The sequence below is a fragment of the Plasmodium yoelii genome, assembly GCF_900002385.2.
Source record: "Plasmodium yoelii strain 17X genome assembly, chromosome: 14".
Taxonomy (NCBI): Eukaryota; Apicomplexa; class Aconoidasida; order Haemosporida; family Plasmodiidae; genus Plasmodium; species Plasmodium yoelii.
Genome location: NC_036186.2, coordinates 1766461 through 1788113, shown reverse-complemented (window position 1 = coordinate 1788113; position 21653 = coordinate 1766461). Strand labels below are relative to the sequence as shown.

At 22.3% G+C, this 21653-nt stretch overlaps 6 protein-coding genes across 6 annotated transcripts; 2 read left to right on the top strand and 4 right to left on the bottom strand.

Annotated features, from left to right (window-relative positions):
* Positions 1 to 1297: 1297 nt before the first annotated feature.
* Positions 1298 to 3334, top strand: PY17X_1445800 (merozoite surface protein 9, putative; the record flags this gene model as incomplete). Its single annotated transcript, XM_725739.1, has 1 exon — positions 1298 to 3334. One exon carries the CDS (start codon positions 1298 to 1300, stop codon positions 3332 to 3334), a length of 2037 nt encoding a protein of 678 aa, XP_730832.1.
* A 479-nt stretch (positions 3335 to 3813) lies between these two features.
* PY17X_1445700 (RNA pseudouridylate synthase, putative) lies at positions 3814 to 5488 on the bottom strand (the record flags this gene model as incomplete). The annotated part of the gene is made up of 3 exons (XM_022957622.1): positions 3814 to 4887; positions 5066 to 5156; positions 5460 to 5488. The coding sequence occupies 3 exons, from the start codon at positions 5486 to 5488 to the stop codon at positions 3814 to 3816; spliced, it is 1194 nt and encodes a 397-aa protein (XP_022812982.1).
* Positions 5489 to 6804: 1316 nt separating this feature from the next.
* PY17X_1445600 (conserved Plasmodium protein, unknown function) lies at positions 6805 to 10334 on the bottom strand (the record flags this gene model as incomplete). Its single annotated transcript, XM_022957621.1, has 2 exons — positions 6805 to 10131; positions 10320 to 10334. 2 exons carry the CDS (start codon positions 10332 to 10334, stop codon positions 6805 to 6807), a joined length of 3342 nt encoding a protein of 1113 aa, XP_022812981.1.
* A 1553-nt stretch (positions 10335 to 11887) lies between these two features.
* On the bottom strand, positions 11888 to 14856 carry PY17X_1445500 (NIMA related kinase 1, putative; the record flags this gene model as incomplete). The annotated part of the gene is made up of 2 exons (XM_721087.2): positions 11888 to 12110; positions 12272 to 14856. 2 exons carry the CDS (start codon positions 14854 to 14856, stop codon positions 11888 to 11890), a joined length of 2808 nt encoding a protein of 935 aa, XP_726180.2.
* Positions 14857 to 16644: 1788 nt separating this feature from the next.
* On the bottom strand, positions 16645 to 18960 carry PY17X_1445400 (conserved Plasmodium protein, unknown function; the record flags this gene model as incomplete). The annotated part of the gene is made up of 1 exon (XM_719151.2): positions 16645 to 18960. The coding sequence occupies one exon, from the start codon at positions 18958 to 18960 to the stop codon at positions 16645 to 16647; it is 2316 nt and encodes a 771-aa protein (XP_724244.2).
* A 1005-nt stretch (positions 18961 to 19965) lies between these two features.
* Positions 19966 to 21582, top strand: PY17X_1445300 (leucine-rich repeat protein; the record flags this gene model as incomplete). The annotated part of the gene is made up of 3 exons (XM_022957620.1): positions 19966 to 20238; positions 20374 to 20806; positions 21029 to 21582. The coding sequence occupies 3 exons, from the start codon at positions 19966 to 19968 to the stop codon at positions 21580 to 21582; spliced, it is 1260 nt and encodes a 419-aa protein (XP_022812980.1).
* Between the last annotated feature and the right edge of the window lie 71 nt (positions 21583 to 21653).

The following is a 21653-nucleotide window of genomic DNA, read 5'->3' as shown; positions in this document are numbered from 1 at the left end:
AAGAGAAAACCAAAAATAAAAATAAAATAATGTATAACAACTTTGAAACCATTAAGATAAAATAGGAATACTAAATAAAAGAGTGTGTTAACATTTACTGAAATTGCTAGACAAATAAAAATGTATATATTCATATGTATTGTACATTAAATAAACATATATTTATATTTTATATAATAAGAAAATGTAAAACTATAAAAGTGTGTAAATAACGTAAATAATCTTTATTCTCACTTCATAAGTATATGCTTAGCATTCCTGAAAGTTTCCTTATGATTTTTATTTAATATACTTATTTTGAATAATATAAAAAAGAGAAAAAGTAAAAAAAAAATATATAAAGTGCATTATAACCGTTTCTCCTCCTTTATTTCCTTAACAATGAATATATTATGAATTTTAGTTTTGAGTTAAAAAAGGAAAATAAAAACTAAATAGGTAGAAAAGGTAAACTAGCCATTCTTATTGTATTTTTTTAATTTTTTTAATTTTTTTTTTTATTATTGCAATTAGTAAAAATAATAACAAAATAAAAATAGTTTAAACCGTTGTCTTACGTTAGAACCCATGCTTTAATGCACATATAATATTATTTTATATTTAAATATATTTTTTTGTGCATTATATATTATTATATCCTTACACACACTTAGAAAAATACATATTATGTATATTATCCATATACTGGATAGATAAATAAATAATTGTGTAACTTCTTGATCTAATATTTTTTTTTACTAAACATGAATATCCTTTTGAAATATGCTCAACTTAACAAAAACGGAAAAAAACAATTACTAGGAAATTAAAAAAAATAAACGTATTAATTTTTATATTCCATTCATTTAAATTTTTATTTATAAGCACACATTGGTTATATATATATATTATTTTTTTTGTTATTGCTAATTTGTTTTTTCACAACGAATTGGAATCAAATTTTAAGTAATCGTATCATGTATTTTATATTATGTATCTTTTAATCGATTTAATTTAAAATTTGGTGTATCGAATCGTAAAGAAGTAAGAATCGAAAGACAAAATTATTTATAATGAACTAAAGATGATACATTATACTTTTCACCAACATATTTTCGTACTATTTTGTTTTTTTAATAAATTTCAACTATTGTTAATATAAAATAATTTGAACTTGTAAACTTTGCAATTTTTCAACTGACTAGTAATATGTATATAAATATATTATGTGTGTATAAATAATAGCTTGTATATTTTTTTTTTTTTTTTTTTTCCAGCTAGCTATATAAAACAAATCACAATTTTTTATTAAGAAAAAATGAAGATAAGTATCGTGGGATTATCTTTACTTATGATTGCTCTCAGAAGCAAATCTACTAATGCTCATAAAACAAATAATTTGGAAACCAAAATTAATTATGGTATTATAAATAATTATGATGAATTATTAAAAGTAGCAAGATGTCAATATTGCTTAACAGCCCTTGAACCTGTTCCAGAAGAAAAATGTGATGAAATAATGGATGAATGTAGACAATTATTAAGCAATAAAGATCTTGGATTTTTATTAAAAGCCATAACAGATGAGCCTATGTCTGATAACTCTCCATATATTAATGGAAAACATAGTAATACATTAAGAAAAATTATTAAAGTTTTAGAAACACAAAAAAGGCTTATTGATTCAGTAAAAACTATTGTACGTGGTATTAAAAAAAATGGTGGTTCACAATTAAGAAGTAATGGTATCAATAGTCCAGAATTAGCTAAATTAAGTGCAAATATTAAAAATATAAAAAAAGGTTTCCAATTTTTAAATGATAATTACAATACAATTAATAAACACATAAATTTACCAAGTGGTGATATGAACCAAATTTATAACAAAATAGTAAATGCAAATAATTTTGATGGATTATCAAAATCACAAGAAAAATTAAATTCAAATGAAAAAGATGGAAATGTAGGTATTGATGATATTATCAAATCAAGTGTTCAAGATATTTTTGATGAAGGGGAAAATATAATGAATGTAGTTAAAACTGTTTTAGTACAAGAAAGTGATGGAATTGGAAATGAATTAGCAGGACTAATTGAAAAAGGAAAAGAAATTGGAGAACAAATTGTAAATATTGAAGGATTATTATCTCCAAAAAATGGTTTATTTAGTGGTGGTATACCAACATTAGATAAATTGTATGAATTTACAAGTAATTTATCATCTTATGAAGAATTGTTAGTTAAACTTAAAGATTCTGTATTATCAAAATTAAAAGATATATTATTAAGATTGTTGTATAAATCATATATAGCTTATAGAAAAAATAAATCAATTGAATTAGGAGAAGAAGAAATACCAATAGTTAGTGAAGATGAATATTTAGATGAATTAAAAAAAGGTGTAATACAATTAAGTATGAAATTATTATATAGTAAAATTAAAAGATTATTAATTAAAATTAAAAACAAAATATGCCATAAAAATAAAACAGAAAATACAACTGAATCATTACCAGTTGAAACACCAACTTATGATTATGATTATGATGATGATGATGCTGTTGTTGATGATACAGTTGATGATGATGCAGGTGATGATGATTATGATGATGAATCTATTCCATTTAATAAATCTTCATCACATATGAAATTATTCAGAGGTACTCCATCTCCTCAAAAATCTATTGTATCTACTATTAATAAGATGATTAATGAAATCAATTTATATGAACAAGGATTATGTACTGATACATATGTAGATTATGAAAATGAAGATATATTATCTACTGTTGAAGGTATGGATGATACAGAATCTGATGAAGCTGAATTATCAAATGAATCTGTTCAGAAAATTATCAATGAAAACATTGCCACAGAAGCTATTAACGATTTACTTAAAGTCGATGAATCTCCAGTAGAAAAAAAGGAAAATGATTCAGAAAATAAATCAAATAACTCATCCATTGATATTGAAAATGGTGTTAATACTCTTACTATTGTTTCAGAAACTCCTAACATCATAAAAAGAATTGTTATATATGTTATAAGAGAAAAAATATATGATTTGTCAGAAGAATTAGCAGATAATAAATTCGAGAATGAATCCAACGCACCAGAATCTACAAACGACAAAGTCGAGGATGAATCTAAGCCATCAGAATCGACAGGTGACAAAATCGAGGATGAATCCGAAACATCAAAATCGACAGATGACAAAGTCGAAGATGAATCCAAACCATCAGAATCGACAGATGACAAAGTCGAAGATGAATCCAAACCATCAGAATCTACAGAATCTACAGAATCTACAGAAAATATAATCCCAGAAGATACTCCAGCTCCAACTCAAGCATAAGTATACACATAAACATAAGCATACGGATAAGCACAAGCATACGGATAAACATAAGCATACGGATAAGCACAAGCATACGGATAAGCACAAGCATACGGATAAGCACAAGCACGTATTGATGTATAATTTCTTTCAAATTGTTAAAAAAAAAAAAAAATTAAAAGGAAATCACTTGTACCCTTTTTTTTATACTCTTATATAGTATATCGTATAATTTTATATTTTCCGTACTATTTTTTAAAGTTTAATATATTGTTTGTTATTATTTGCTTTAAAGCAAATGGCAACTATTGATTCTTCATTAATTGTTTTTTTATGTTTCGATTTTAAAAAGTAAAAAAATATACGATATACATTATTTTAAATAAACAAATACACGAACATATAGACTTTTTATTTTAAATTAAAATTTCACATGGGACAAAAAAAATAATTAAAAATAAAGTTGTATACACATTTTTTTGTGTATAATAAATAAGTTATTCTCGTATAACAGAATCATTTAAATAATCTTTGATTTTGATACATTTTTGATGAGAATCCATTAAAATATTACCAGTAGGATGTGATAAAGTTAATTTATATTCATACCTTGGTATAAGATGATTAATAGTTGAATGTATTTTTAATGGGGTCAGAAAATTTCCTGACAAATCAGAAGATTTATATGGACCAAAAGAATATCTTTTACATTTTCTTATAGTCATATTATATTTTGAAAAAAGTAAATTTAAATGTGTTTGTGATTTTTCTACATATGTTAATTTAAGCCATTTATATAAAAAATTTGGTTTTATTATTTTTAATTCTAAAGGACGAATAATTATATCACCTATTGTGCAACCTTTTCTTAATAGTTCAATTTTTTCATTAGTTAATTCTTCTTGAGTTTTTATTAAATAAGTTGTCAATATATTATTATTTATATCTTTTAATTTATTTGCAAAATCACCATCATTTGTTAATAATATTATTCCTTCCATATCAGAATCGAGACTATTTACAATAATTAAATGTTCTGGTATATAATTTTCAATTTTATTTTTTTCTTCATATAATATATTTTTTTTTTTTATAAAATCAAAAAGATTAACATTAAGTTTAGATGTGTTTGTACTCAATGTAATCTTTTTTTCATTATCTTGAATCTTTCTTTTGTTCATTTTTGTTTCTGTATAATTTGGAAAATGTATATTTTGATCTATTATATTATTGTTATAATTTCGACTCATTTTGTTATTATTATAAAAATCACTTTTATAAATTAATGTCTTATTATTCATCATATTATTTTCTCCTAGTATTTTTTTCGTATGTTCAGAACTTATTTGTAATTTATCATTTCCATCATTTAATAATATATCTTTTTTTTGGGGATTTATTAATTTTTTTTCTTCATATATATAATTCTGATCTGTATTACAAAAAACATGTTTCGGCTTATATATTCCCCATAATTTTGTTGTTATATCTACATTTATTTCACACCCATTCACTTCTATTTTTGAGTTTACATCAATTACAGTATTTTGTTTAACAATCTGATTATCCACCTAAATTAAAAGGAATATAAAAAATAAAATTGTAAGAATCATGTGATATTATCACTATGTTAAAAAAAAAAAAACATAATATCTTATACTGTTCAATGACATACAAAATATGTCAAATATATATATATATAATAATGTATAGTATTTAAAATAGGAATAAAGCTATGCTAATTATCACCTTAACGTTTCCACTCCTTATCAATTCTTGGGCTTTGTTTCTTGACACCACTGAAGATAGAGATAGTATCTTTGAAAGCCTTAAAAATATACTGAGAAATGGAAATGGAAATGGAAATGAAAATGAAAAGAGAATGAAAATGAAAATGAGAATGAAAATGAGAATGAAAATGAGAATGAAAATGAGAATGAGAATGAAAATGAGAATGAAAATGAGAATGAGAATGAAAATGAGAATGAAAATAAACAAAACATGTGTAGCATATGCACAAATAACAACATGAATAAATGTCACACAAACAAACCAACTAATGGAAACGAGTACTGCTTAATATAAGTAAAATAAACATTAGTTTGTATTCACAAAATGTATTGCTATTTTTATATATACATACGTTTTCTTTAGCTGAACAGAAGGAAACATATTTATTCACATTTTATATATCGCTACTGATACAAAGCAACATCTCTATTATGAAATAATATAGGATTACTCCAAAAAAAATATCATTAATTTTATAGAAAACATTCTCTATAAAATTGAAAATTCACTTTTATTTACACCCATATTAATATTTATTTATATGAGTGTTATTATACTTTTATTAATCTAAACTTCAAAAAATATAAATTTAATTTAACATAAAAAAAAATCCATGTATATATGTGTTTAACAAAAAATGTACCCTAAAAATTAAAACCAATAAAGTAGAACAATTTCGAATCTAAAAAAAATTAACATGCATAATTACAAAAATATACATACATAATATTATACGTTATATACATTCTACAACAAACAAAATTTAGCCTAGTAATATAATAACCCGAATTTATTAAAATATAAATATTACATATACATACAATTCTCCATAAGTAATAAATAATTAATACTAAATATTTATACAAAAGTATGAATGGTAAAAATATATATACATACATATATAATAATAAGAAATGGAAACAATCCGAATATACATACTTGCATCATAGTCCTGAGTTTACTAAAATAGTTAATACTATTGAATAGTATAATTTAAAAAAAAAAAAAATGTAATATATTATGATTTGGTTGTTTTGTTCAAATAAGAAAAGTTATAATTTATTCCATAAAATGATGATAAAGAATATTTAGTTTTTTTTTTTTAATACAACAATAATGTTTTATATATAACCATATAGTATACATCAAATTGACACCTTTAAATTAGATAAATTTGATTGTGTGAATGAAATAAAAGGAAAATATAATAAAAAAGAGGAAAAAAAAAAACATAAGGATACACTGTTGTGTGTAAAATAAAATTCAAAGGTGTATTACAAAAAAAAGAAAGAAAGGATATAAAATGAAATAAAAGTTACGCTATTAATAAGATTGATTTTATTCCCACGTTTACAACTTATACATTATTTTGAAATATATTTTTCTGATTTTATAAATTTCTTCATTTATATCGAGTTTTTTCTCATTTTGCAAAATTTTAATTATCTATATCTTATAAATAGTTATAAGAAAATTATATTTTTTAGCATTGAATTATTTTACATATGTATGTATTCCCTAATTAATAATATTTCCATGTTATAACATTTTTATTAAATTTCCAATATAATTTGATTAACTATTCCAATGATATCATTTTTTTCATTTTTCCTTCACATCCTTTTCGATTAACACACATTCTATATACACGTGGGGTTTAAGTTAAAATATATTTGAATAATATGAATCGTTTTTTTTTATTTCCAAACACTTTTATGTATCATATCTTCTTCAGATTCTTCTAAAATTACATTGAATTTACTTTTATACAACTTAAACAGATAGTAATAATAATTTTTAATAATATGTGTTTTGTATTCATAAGGTATATTTTTTAATTTTTTTTTTTTTTTTTTTTCTATACTATTTATATTACAATTATTTTGTTCTATTAAATATGAACATACATAAATATTAAATAGTGCTTGTAAATATCTTGTTGATAACATATCCCATAATGGATTTCGATTAAAACTATTATTTTTTTTTATATTATTGTTTTCATTTATTTTATTTATACTATCTATTCTACTTTGTTTGGATTCTTCATAAGTATATAAATCAGAGTTATCATTAAAAATAAAAAACATTTCATTAAATAAATTATCTGTTTCTTTGGTTTGTATTTTTTCATCATCTGATGTGTCATATATATTTTTTTTTTCACTTTTTAAAGTTATATTAGAAATATTTTCTGTACATATCTGTGATTCGTTTTGTTTATCTATGTTTGTTGTTTTATTTTCATTTATATTATTTTTAATGGATGTATCTTCATCACCATCACTCAAATAATCTATCTCCTTTTTGATAGTTTTGGTAATTTCATTTGTTTGAACTTGTTCAATTTGACAAATTTTATTATCTTTAACTTTACTAGAATATCCACAATTTAATAAAATATTTTTTTTCATAATTCCTTTTTTAAAAACATCATGATCCAAATGTTTTTTAATAATGTCATGTATTTTATTTTGATTTTTATTAGGATTATAACTGTTAATAATTTTATAAAAATTAGCATAAGTTGATAAAGTTATATCTCTTTTTTTAATACATAATGGGCGTCGATCAAAAGCGAATGAATTTATTGCTTCACATAAATAAATTTGAACTTGTTTATTTTTCATATTATTTTTATTATAATTATGATATATACATTTATCATTACACATACTATCCTTTTTATTAACAATTTTTAAAATTTTATCAACGACCATATTTATATTCATATTATTAATAACTTCATTTCCATTACATATATTCGAAAAATAATCCTCAATATTATTTTCATCTCTTTGGCTAGTTAAATGATAATTTTTTTTATTAACATTCATTCGAATAGTGCTACTACTGTTATTATTGGCATGTGTATTAGTACCAAGTTTAAATCCAATTCTATGGTTTATATTTACAATTCTACATATTTGAAAATTCATGTTTTTTGTTTCTTCTACTTCTTTTTCGTTAAAATAATTTGATCTCATTTCATTTGAAACACCACTCACATTATCACTAACAATATTTTTTTCATTATTAATTCCCTTTTCTTTGTCAGAATAAATATTTTGAATTATTTCACATTTTTGATCGTTATTTTCGTTTAAAGCTTTATTTTCACTTTTTTTTAATTGTGTAGGATCATTTTCTTTTTCCCTTGATTGTGTTAAGAAAAAAACTATTGACAAATTAACATTTTTATTATAATTAATATAGTTAATAATATTTTCTTGATTTTTTTTACTTTTTAAATTAACTAATGGTTTAAAAAAAGGTATAAAACCGTCATAATAAATATCATAAATTATTATATTCTTAATATATTTATCCTGTTTTAAACAATAATATATAAAAAACTCATGTTCTAAATTTTTTGTACATATAGTTATAACATTTTTTTTATTATTATAATATATATCTGTATTTGAAGGAAGTTTTAAATTTGTACATACATATGTTAAATTTTCAACTTTTCTATTCAAAATAACTATAATATAACTATATGGTACATATAATAATCCACAACATGAATTATTATTACATGTATTCGATTTATTTGTTAATACTTTATATAAACATTTATTAAAATATGTTTTCAGCATATCCTCATCTTCCTTAGTTAAAGATGTAATAGGTTCTTTTGTCATTTTTTCACTTTTAATTGTTTCATTTGTTTGATCTTCATTCTTAACTTCGCTTTTCACTCCATTTTTAATATCTTTATAGCTATCATTATTGTCATTATCATTATTATTATCATCATTATTATTGTCATTATTATTATTGTCATTATTATTATCATTATTATTTAATTTTCGTTCCAATGGATAAGTATAATAATTTTTTATTTTATCGTAATATCTTTCAAAAAAATATAATTCAAAAAATGCCTTTGCATAAAGTTTTAACTCAACTGCATAAGATGACACTTCTCCAATAGATATTTTGTTCATGTTGTTAATTTTGCTATTTTTATTTTCACTTGTAATATTCATTTTATCCTGTTTCGTATTTATATCTTCTTCTTTTATTTCTATATTTGTATTACAATTATTTTTTTCGTCAAAATTAGTAGTTTTTTCATGTTTTATATTATCACATTTTTCAGTTTGTGTATCATTGTTAAAGGAACAATTGAAAAGGCAAGGATATTGCATATATAAATTTTGAAAATACTGTTCTTTTAAAATTTTATTAGTACATTTACACACAGGAGGATTATAAAATAAATATACATTTTTATCATTTTTTTTGTATATATCATAAATATATTTAAACTGTTTTTCAAAACATACCATATCTGGTGATACATTTGATATTTCACTTGTGTCAGAATGATATGAAGAACTTGTATAATTATTTGATTCTAATTCATCTGAAAAAATGTTCATATTATTATTTAATAACTGTGAAGTATACAAAAAATTGCATGCTTCTGCTTCTTTTTTTATTATATTATCATGACATATATTATTATTTACATTGTTCAATAATTTATTGTTATTTTCCTTTTCTTTGCATGTATTCAAGTTTTTATTTTCGTTATCATCATGTAATGACAATTCCTTTGACTCATTTTTCACAATATATTTTACATCTACTTTTGTATTTTTTTTTTCCACATTATTCGTTTCAGCACTTTCTCCACGCCTCTTTTTAATAGGCGCATTAATACTACTTGTATTGGCACATCTTTTATTTTTTAATTTTAAACTACTAGGGTCATTATTTTTATTCTTGTATTCAGATGACGAATCATTTGAATTAATCGTTTCCTTTTTTATTTTTTTCTCTTTTTTTCGTTCAGATATATTACATTTAAATTTCTTTTCCTTTTTATATATAGTATTTATAAAGTTGTCATATCCCAAGAATGTATTAAATTTATCGTTTAAGTAATAACTAAGTTTATTACCACCTTTTATTTTACTTTTTCTTTTGTTAGTTAGATATTTTTTTTCAAATAATAATTTATCAATTATTAATTCTTGTCCTATTAAGAAGTTCGAAATGTCGTTGGTGTTCTGTAATAAAAGTAAAATATTAGAATATGTGATTTTTTATTAGTTATAAATGTTTGACATATATGTATAAGTATATTTCTTTATATGTACAAAAACAAATCTCTTTTTTTCTACTTGTATTTTTTTACTTGTATTTTTTTTACTTGTATTTTTTTTACTTTTATTTTTTCTACTTTTATTTTTCCTACTTCGTACTTATCCATGTGATAAATCTGAAAAACTATTTTCCGGATGAATGCATTTAAATATTTATATATATATATTCTTTTCTAGCTATCTTTTTAATAATTTATTCCCAAGTTCCATGAGTTCTTATTTTCATCTTTTGATAAAAAAACTGTTTTTTTTTATTTTTTTTATCAAAATATGCATCTAAAACTAAGGTGATTTAAATAATGTAAAAAAATGATATAAAACAAGGTTAAAAAATGTATTTATATATAACGCTATGATACAATAAGTCATGTTATTCTATAATATGTTGTAAATCTTTATTATATAAAACTTTATTCAAATAATTTTTACCTAAATTTTATAAATAAAAAAATACTAAAAGCGAAATTCACATATATATGTTTACATTCAGGTAGCACCTATTATAAAAAATATATATACTATATATATGTACTTACATTATCGACAAAAAATTATATTTTCAAATATGTAAAAAATATTTTTAAAAATATCTAATGCGCTCATAGTTTCGTTTTATACATTTTTTTTTATTCTTGCAGTTAATATATATGAATAAAGAAAATGTTTATGAATTATTAATTAATATTAAAAGAAAAAAAATGAAAATGTCATTATAACATATGTAATATCTAAGTATGTATGTTATATTTCCATTTTGCTTATGTAAACACTCATAAACAAAGAGTCATATTACTATATCTCAAAAGGGGCGGGTTCATCAATTGAGTAAGGCTATCTATAAATTAAAATTATTAGATATATACTATATTATGTATCGATTTTTATAAATGTTTATCATATATTATAGTTAATAAGTTGGCATACATCATATATATGTACGCTAAAATTAACCATTCAGAAAAATTAAGTTTAAAAAACAGCAAAAAGAAATTGAACTATGAAAATGAGATTTGAAAATCACATACCATTATAATACGTGTTTAACTTAAGAATGTATGTTGCCACATCGCCAAATTAAAAATAAAATAAATAGTATAAAATAAAAATGTTAAGCATAAAATGGGAAAAATTATGTTTAATAAAATAAACAACATTTTATTATGAAACCAAAACAAATTAAACTAGAAGAATTTATATTAGCATGCACAAATATGTAAATATTATGTACCACGGGCAAGTATACATACTACATACATGTGTATGTGTGTGTGTATGGAACGATATGCACATATATATCATAGATATTTTTCGCATTCATTCCAAAAATTAAGTGCATTTATATTTTCATAATATGTAAATAACAATATTAATATTAATATATATATATATATATATATGATAAAATGTGTAATAACAAGAAGAAAAAATAGAGAATGAAGCAAAACTATTTCATATAATATCGTGGGTAACGATATCTGAGTATATATAATAATGATAGAGTATAATAAATGCCACATTAATGAAATATTTTATGTCATAAATAAGCCATTTAATAAACAGAAAAAAAAATATATATATAATAATAACAATTAAATGGCAGAAAGGGAAATAAAGGGGAAAGAATCAAAATAATTTTCTGTATTCCCCATATTTTTTCATATTATCTGCAAGAATATAATTTTCTATCATATATATCATCACCGTTGTTATGAACTAAATTTTTCAAGGTATAAATATTTCGATTTTTCATAACATAGTCATTTTCTTCGCCGTCATTCTCTCTTTTGGAATTATAAGAAGCTCTTTTTGCTTGATCATTCATACAAACTGTTAAACTTTTGTTACGTCGGCTTGTGTCATTTGTTTTTCCTATGTTTTCGCACCTATTATAAAAAAATGTGGTAATATTAAAAATTACAATAACATTGGTAAATCATATGAAGAACATATAATTAATTAATGCATGAAACACACAAAAAATATACATATATATATATATATATATATATATATATATATATATATATATATGTTTTTAACATACCTTTCATATCTCTGCATATTTGAATAGTTATAATTATTACTATGTTTAATTAGTTCGTAAATCTCCTTTTCTTTCTCCAAAAGTAATTTTCTTTTTTCGAGTAAATATTCTCTATCTTTTTCAAGGTTTTTATAACTTCTACTTTCATCAGCATTTTGCTTGTTATAGGATTCATCTTCAAACATTTGCATACTTGATTTACGTCTGTTGATATTGTTATTTACATGAGGTATAGCACTAACACTTCTTCTAGCATTATCATTAAAATATACATTTGATATTCTGCTACTTCTGCAGGTTCTTTCACCGCTATTATAATTATTTATATGAGTATTACTACTATTGTTGTTGATACTATTGCTTCCATTACTACTTATATTATTCCCGATATTACTGCTTACATTATTGCTTACATTATTGTTGATATTAGCACTTATATTATTGCTAATGTTACTTTTTTTATTATCGTTATAATTCATTTCATAAGGGGGTGTTCTGTAACCAGGATCGATATCTTCATTATATCTGCTATGATTTTGTGTATTTTTTGACATATTTATTTGATATTTATTATTATTATTTTCATTTTTAAATTTAACATTATCTACGCAATTATTACTATATTGACTTATAGTACTGTTATTATTATAACCGCTGTAGCAATCGGAAGCAACATAATTATTATTAATACGAGTGCCATTACTATTATAACTATGTATATTTTTATTTGATAAAGTTCCACTTCCTGTATTATTTTTTATATATGTATTCATGCCGCATTTATCATATGCATCTTCATAATTATTTTTTTTTCTATTATCATATATATATTCTTTATAATTATTTATATGATCATATGTTTCTTTAATTCGGGAATAACTATTATTGCTACATGTTTGATTCTTTGGCTGCGTTCTTCCATTTTTAACAGAATCAACACGAGTACTACTATTACTGGGTTCCCTTTCTTTATAAAAATATTTTTCTCTTCTATTTTTTTCCATCATCGCCCGTTCAATTTTCTGTTGCATTTTTTCTCTATCAAGGCGTTCTATCCTTTCCTTTTCTATTCTTTGCATCCGTTCCCGTTCCAATCGCTCTCTTTCCACTCTTCCTGCACGTTCCTTTTCGACTCGTTCTCTCTCAATACGTTCTCTCTCAATACGTTCCCTTTCAATTCGTTCTCTTTCAATTCGTTCCCTCTCAATTCTTTCCCTTTCAATTCTTTCCCTCTCTAATCGATCTTTTTTATCGCGTTCAATCCTTTCCATTCTTTCCCTTTCAATTTGTTTTTTTTCCAATATTTTTATTTCCATAGCCTTCCTTTGCGCAGTTTCCTTCTCTATTCGATTTCTCTCTAATTTTTCTCTCTCTAATATTTCTCTTTGCATTTTTTCTTTTTCAATATCATATATCTTTATTTTATCATCTTTATTTATATATTTTCCATTTATGGTATGAGAGTTAATATTGGATTCTTTATTATATTTAAAATTATCCTTATTTAATGTGTTACTAACTTGCCTACTCACACAACTCGATGGTCGTTCATGCTCATTTGTTCTTTTATTTATTAAAGCATTTTGAGAAGAAATATAACTTTTTGGCTCGATAGATTTACAATTATTTGTATTACTTAATTCTGTACAACTGTTATCCCTCCTATTACCAACAGAAGGTGTAACATTTTTTATTATTTGATATCCTAAGCATTGTAAAGCGCTAGGCCTTTCCTTTGCAGATAAATTTAACAAATTTTTAATTAACAAATTTAATTCTTTGGATTTACCTTTTATTGGTAATTCTGGCCCCTTTTTTAACTCTGATATTAACTGAGCAAAATTATTTGCTTTGTGAAAAGGCGTTTTACCTGAACATAATTCATATATAATACATCCCAGAGCCCACATATCACTTTTATCATCATAACTTTTTGTTTCATGTAATAATAACTCGGGGGACCAATAATATGGAGTGCCAACACACGAATGTGCCATACTTTCTATACCTATATTTTTGCTTAATCCAAAATCACCAATTTTTGCAATAGGTTTACTGTTTAAATTATTAGCTTGCGCAGTTATTTTTCCTATATGACGTATTCCTGTTGATAAAAAAATATTTTGTGGTTTTAAATCGCGATGCAAAACTCTTTCTCCATTTGGCCCATCTTTTAAATTATGACAATATGCTAAAGCATGCAATAATTGCCGTGTTATATCTACAATAGCATGCTCTTCTATTTTTCCAAACATTTTATAACATTTTTGAATATTTCGTGATAAATCGCCAGCATCACAAAATTCCATTAATATATATAATTTTTGATTTGCTTTATTTAAAAACCTATCAATATATCTAACAATATTTTTATGTTTTAATTCTCTCATCACATTTACTTCAATAACTAATTGCGATTTTTCCCTCTCTTTTAAGCCTCTATATGATATCGCTTTCCAACAAAAAAACTCTTGTGTCCTCTTGTGCTTCACTAAAAATACTTCACCAAACCTTCCATTTCCAATCTTTTTTATTACTTCATATTCATTTAAACGATTTTCTCCATCGTCATATTTACTTGGCATTTTAATAATTTTTTTTTCACACACACGCATATATATATGTATCGTAAATTATAGAAATAAATTAAATATTAATATACCATTACAAGTATGCATACATACATTAAAAAAACAACAAAAAAATATACGTTTTATTTTTTAAAAGACAATTTTTTTTAAATATTATATTAATTAAAATGAAATAAAGCTATATATATATATATATATATATATAAATGTTTAACAAATATAGTCAAAAACATATAACTCGTGAAAGATGGTATAACTTGGCTCAATTATAAATACATAATATTATGTACACATTTGGGACAAATGTTTAAATAAGGGGTTTTATGATTTAATATGATTACTTTTATCTTCTCTCAAATTTGTTCTTAATCATTTTTTATCTTTCGAAAATTTTTGGTTATTTTTTGGAATATTATGCTTTATTAAGTTTTATTCATACTTTTTTTTAATTTTTCACTATTATTTGTTTTTTACGAATTATTCCAAGCACATGGTCATAATAGTGTATCAATCGTGTGTTATGTCCCATATAGTAATGAAGATTGATTAAATAACTTTGTTGTTTATGCCTTATACTGTATTTTTTATGTTAATTTTCATCATCTTTTGGGGAAACCTGTATATTTTTTTTTTTAAACTGAATAAAAAAATATATTTGTAATATTATTTTCCCTTAAAATAAAATACTTTGTGTAAAAAACAATTCGTTATATACAAAAATAAATATTTTAAAACTCTAAAAATGTTTACGCCACTTTAATGATATGCATTATTAAGAAAAGCTAAAATGAGTTAAAAAAAAGTGTATTATAGTTGTTTGTTTAAAATATAGCTAGATTTTTTTTTTCTCTATCTCGCTTTTTAAGAATAAATGAAATATATTAACTAAATTTAAAAAAGTATATAAAAATATATATAATAATTCTATGGCTTTTATTAAAAATGTATAAAATGAGAAAATGAGAGTAAATTAATTTATAAATTTAGTATATATTTTATTTAATTTTTAATTTATTTTTTATGTCTAACTTCTTGCACACTTGTGCAAAAAAAATTAAAAAATATTAAAACATTCAAGCAAGGTAAAACACTGAAAGTTAACGTGAGTATATAAAATGACAATGTAAAATTATGAAATGTCATGTAAAATGTGAAATATTAATATAAAATTATGATATGTTAATGCAAAATTATGAAATATAATGTTAAATTATGAACAGTCAGGAAAAAAGATGTAATATATACAAAAAAGTGTGTGCCTTATTTGACATTGCTTAAATTACACTATATAGGAATTTTAATGTAAACTAAATTGTTACATTCATATGTAAAACGCATTATTTTATTTATTTATTTTAAATAAAAGGTATAGAATATAATATTATACGAATAAATAAATCCGTAAAATATGATTCCTAAATAAATATTGAATTTCTTTCCCAACATCATAAATAAGGCATTCAATTATGGTATGCATGTATGTATATATATACATACATATATTTTACACATTTATTAAAAATTATGAAAATATGCTGAATATGGTAAAAATAAATTTAAAAAAAAAAGTATACTTAAACATGCTGCACATGCATATAGTTTATATTAAGCAAATAACATATCAGTATATTATAAATACTAAAATGATACAAAAAAAATTATAGTCAGGTAACAAATAAGTATATGCCTTAAGCATATATAACAAAAAGCTTAATTATTTCAGTACTCTCCTTAGGGGTGTTTGTATATGTGTTTTTATACGTGTTTTTATTTAAATACATGTCAAAGGTATTTATAGTTTGCCCAAGATAACAATTCTTTTCTTTTTTTCTTAAAAATATTTTTATTATATAAAAGTATAAGAAAATCATATAGCTTGCTCAGGTGTTTCATATATGCATTGTTATTATAATATATGTGATTATAAATGTTAATAGTATATGGTGATTTGCTTTTTAAAAGTGGTAAGCTACAATGTTGCATGTGTGGAGGAAAAAACATTAACATAGAGTTTATAACAACATTAATTTTCTTTTTGTGGTCATTTGCCAATTTATCAACACTATTACACAGTTTTGACAATAGCATGATAGTAAAATGATTATCAACATATCTTAACAAATGCATTTGTAGTAAATTATTTATATTTTGCTCTGCTGAATTATTTTGTATGCTATTCTCAATGTCATTAAGTAAATTTATATAAACATTATTAAAAATATCCCCTCTTTTTGAAAGTTCAAGTATTTTATTTTTTATCCATTTTATATGCATTATTTTGCTTGCATTATTTTGTTCATTTATTATATTTTTTGATTGTTCTGTGTTTTGTTGTTCAATTGGTTGCTTCATTTTATCTATTTTATTCACGTCAGTTTTATTACTCTCTAAATCAAACTCAATTTTAAGATTTTGAGAGTCTTGAAAATATAAATGATCATAATAATCAAAATTATCGGTATTATTGCTTTTGTAATACAAATGTATGAAATAAATATATTTTAAATAAGGAAAATTAAAAAAATTCAGAGAATATATTGCTTTAAAAAATATTATCTTATAATGTACATCTAAGTTGTATATAGTATCTATAAATACATATTTTTTAACACTTTTTAACAAATTATTTCTGTAAACAGTAAAATTGTGAATATCAGATTTTTCATTGTCAATATTTTTGTAAAAAATGTTATGTATTTCAATTTTATTATAATGGCTCTTAAACATATCTATAACACTAAATTTTATATTATTATTTACTTCCATATCTTCATTAATTGTTTCATCACCATGTGGTAAGGAAGGTAACTTTTCTTTTCCAAATGTGTTTACACCATATAACTTTATTTCATTTTTGTAATTGTTAACGATATCGTCTGGATTTAATTTTTCTGTGGGAATATCCCCATTTGGGGAAATAAAAAAATGTGGGGAGATAGGATGAAATATATTTGACAAAATATACAAAAACAAGCACATCAATTTATGATCATTTAAATCATTATCTATGTAAATAAAGTTTTTAAAAGAATTATCGATTAAATTAACATATCGCTCTTCTTTTTTTTTAACTTCTTTTTCGTTTATAGTCTCGGGTGCATGTGATTTTTTAATATTTTTTTTAATATCGATTTTTTCAATAAATGCTTCTATTAATATGAATAAGTTTTCTCCAATATTTAAAAGTTGATGTTTATTGTGTTTTAATTTTCCAGATTCGTTTTTGTAATAATTATGTGTAATTTCGTTAATAGTCAAATTATGAATAAACTGTGATAAAACTAATAAAATTTTTATCAGATGATTTTTATTTATATAATCTATGTTAGAAGAAATAAATTTGGAAAAATAGTTGTATATATGAAATATCCCATAAAATTGGTTATTATAGTATTCATTATAACTGTTAATTTGTTTAATTCCTTTTTTTTCTTCATTTTTATTCACACCATTTATATAAATATTTTCTTCCTTAAATAAGGTATTATTGTCATCATATGTATAATTTTCATTGAGTTTAAATGTGTTATTCTTTTGATTCAATGTGTTATAAGTAGATAAGTGGGAAAACTCAAAGCTTCCTTTCTCCAAATGAGTATTTTGTTTATCACCATTGTTATTTTGATCTTTAATATCAAAGAAAGGACTATTTTTTATTACTAAAAAATTATAATTTTCAAATAAATAATAAGAATAAATAACATGGATAATACTATTTACATTTATATTAATAAAATAATTTTTGGAAAAAATATAGTTCTTATAAAAGTATGAGAAAAAGTTCGAAGATATATCTAAATAGTATAAATCATTATATGTTAATATATATAAAAAAGATACCACTTCATCTGCAACAAACTTTTCTTTCTCTTTTAAAAGGTCTTTCAATATTTTTTTATATATTATACGATCACTTTTAACCTTTTTTTGTTCTATGCATTTTAATTTATGCAAATTGTGCTTTATTTCATTACTTAGGAAACTTAACTCTTCATTTTTATCCACGCTATACTTTTCATCTTTGTTAATAAATGTTTGTAATCGCCGTTTTGGGAATATGTTTTTTACTAAGTTTAACTTAATTATTCGTTTTATCATTTAAATGATATACCTATAATTATAAAAATGTTCCAGGAAAAAAAGAGAGAAAACAAGAGAGAAAAAAAGAGGGAAAAAACGAGAGAAAAAAATTATTCGATAGGCTCTATTAACAGTTTCACACTTCTAAATATGATCGATGTTGTTACTATTTTTATACATTTTAGTTACACGTGTTGAATATGCTATAACAATCATTTCTTACGATTTTTGACCTATTTAAATTATTCTTCTGTTTTTGTGTTATCTTGTGAAGATATATACATTATTTTTTATATTTAAAATTTCATCATAGGATAATAAAAGAGATAAACATGAATATTCCTTTTTATTTTTATCTCTTTTATTATTTTTACATCAAAGGTACCAAGTTGATTATAGTTATATAAATTCAAAATGAGAAATGGAGAAAACATGTATAATTTTTAAAAAATTTTCGAAAAATAAATTATTATATTTAAAAGATAAGAAAGTTAATTAAAACAAAAAAAAAGAAAAATGTATTGTAAATTAAAGTTAAAATAAATGCCCCCAAAATTAAAACAGTTATTGTGGAAAAGCGATTACGGTGCAATTTTTGTGTACGCCGCAAATCGTGTCCATATTATATGAAGATAATAGAGAAAATAAAATAAAAATTTACTAAATGATAAATCTAAAATATTAAAATGTTAAATAATTCTTATATAATAGAATTTTTACGAAAATTAATAAAATTCACATAAAAGTGGAAAATATAATTGAAGTTTCGTGTAAAAAGCCATAGATCCATGCATATGTATATAAATATATATAGCTAAAGAATCTATACACTGGGATGTTAATACAAATCTGATTGGAAGACAGTTTTAAATAACTTTATTTCTGGATATAGAAAGGTATAAGTTTTTTTATGCATCATTAAATTAAGTATACAAAACTACAAATATATAAGCTGTGTATTCATATCCATTACACAAAAAAAAAATAAATACAGACATATGAATCTCTAATAAAAAATTCAACATGAAAATTGATCATGATTTAATTAAAAAAAAAAGTGAACATAATGAAGGTCTTATGGAGGATCTAGAAGAAATATCTTTACATCAGTTACAGATTAAAAAAATAGAATTCATTAATATTCATTGTAGAAACTTAAAGATATTATTGTTGCAAAATAATTTAATCGAAAAAATTGAAAACTTAAATCAGTTGAAAAAACTAGAATATTTAAATTTGGCTTTAAACAATATCACAGTTATTGAAAATTTGGAAAAATGTGAATCATTAAAAAAGGTATAATAATAAAAGAAAAATAATTCTTCTACACACTTATAACAATCGAACATAGTTGTTTATCATATAATTTCAATGGTCCTGTTTTTTATTTCTCCCTTTTTTTTTTTTCTTTGTTCCATTTTCATTTCTCAGATCGATTTAACCTTAAATTTTATTGACATTAATACTATTGAAAAATCCATAAATAATCTAAAAAAAAATGAAAATCTTAAGGAATTATATTTGATGGGAAACCCATGCTCTAGTTGGAAACATTTCAAACATTTTATTATATTTCATTTAGAGCATCTTGAAGTGTTAGATGGTTGTGATATTTTAGTATCTGACAAAATAAAATCGAAACAAACAATTGCAATAATATTAAAATCTTTAGAAGAAGAAAAAAATAAAAATGACCCAAATAAAAGTGAACAGTATGATTCAATTAATAATAGAAAAAAAATATATGAAGAAATAGAGGAAGAAGAGATAAAAAATGAGGCAAAAAACCAGGAAACAAACAAAAAGGAAAAGGAAATTTTGTCAGTATATACTGATGATGGACATATTCGCCAATGTAATGAAGGTTCGTTCGAATATTATATTCCAATAAAAATTATAACACATGTTTAAACGAATATAAGTAATATTACTATTGTATCTATATATATATATATATATATATATTTTTTTTTTGTATACATATTGATAAAGTTGTTACTAGAAATGTCCAAAAGTTTATGAAGTGAACACAAATCAATTGAAAAAATAAAAAGTGTTGCTTCTATTCTTTGACTTTATTTTTCAGGTCATTATAAATTCATGTTTGATGAATATTCAAGTAATAAATATACATTTTTGAAAGTATACTTGCCAAAATATTTGTGTAATTCCTTAATTGAAGTTGATATAAATGTAAATTATGTAAGGTGTTTAATAAAAAAAAAGTTATTTCAAATAAAATTAAACGATCCAATTTTAACTGATTGTAGTAAAATATATCGAAAAAAATATACTGGTGAGTTAAGCATTAAAATGAAAAAAAAATATTATAAAAAAAATACAATCTTTGAAAACGAATATATCAAAGATGAACAAATATATAATAGTGATGCTACTGAAGTCTATTTAGAATCATCAGATACTTCATCATGTTCTTCAGATGATTCATCGATTTCATTTTTTAAAAACAAAAAACAAACTTTTAAAAAGAAAGTAAATGATAATTCAATTAAATACAAGTTAACTGATCCAAATGAAAATAAAGAAAATTTTTACATTCGAGAAAAGCAAACTACTTATGCTCAATCTATAATCAATCAATTGCCATCTCTCGAAAAAATACCCAAACCAATCTCATAAAATATGTCGAAATCAACAAAATCCAAAGATAAACCAACTCTCGTAAGTAAATATAAACATGTGTTGAAACA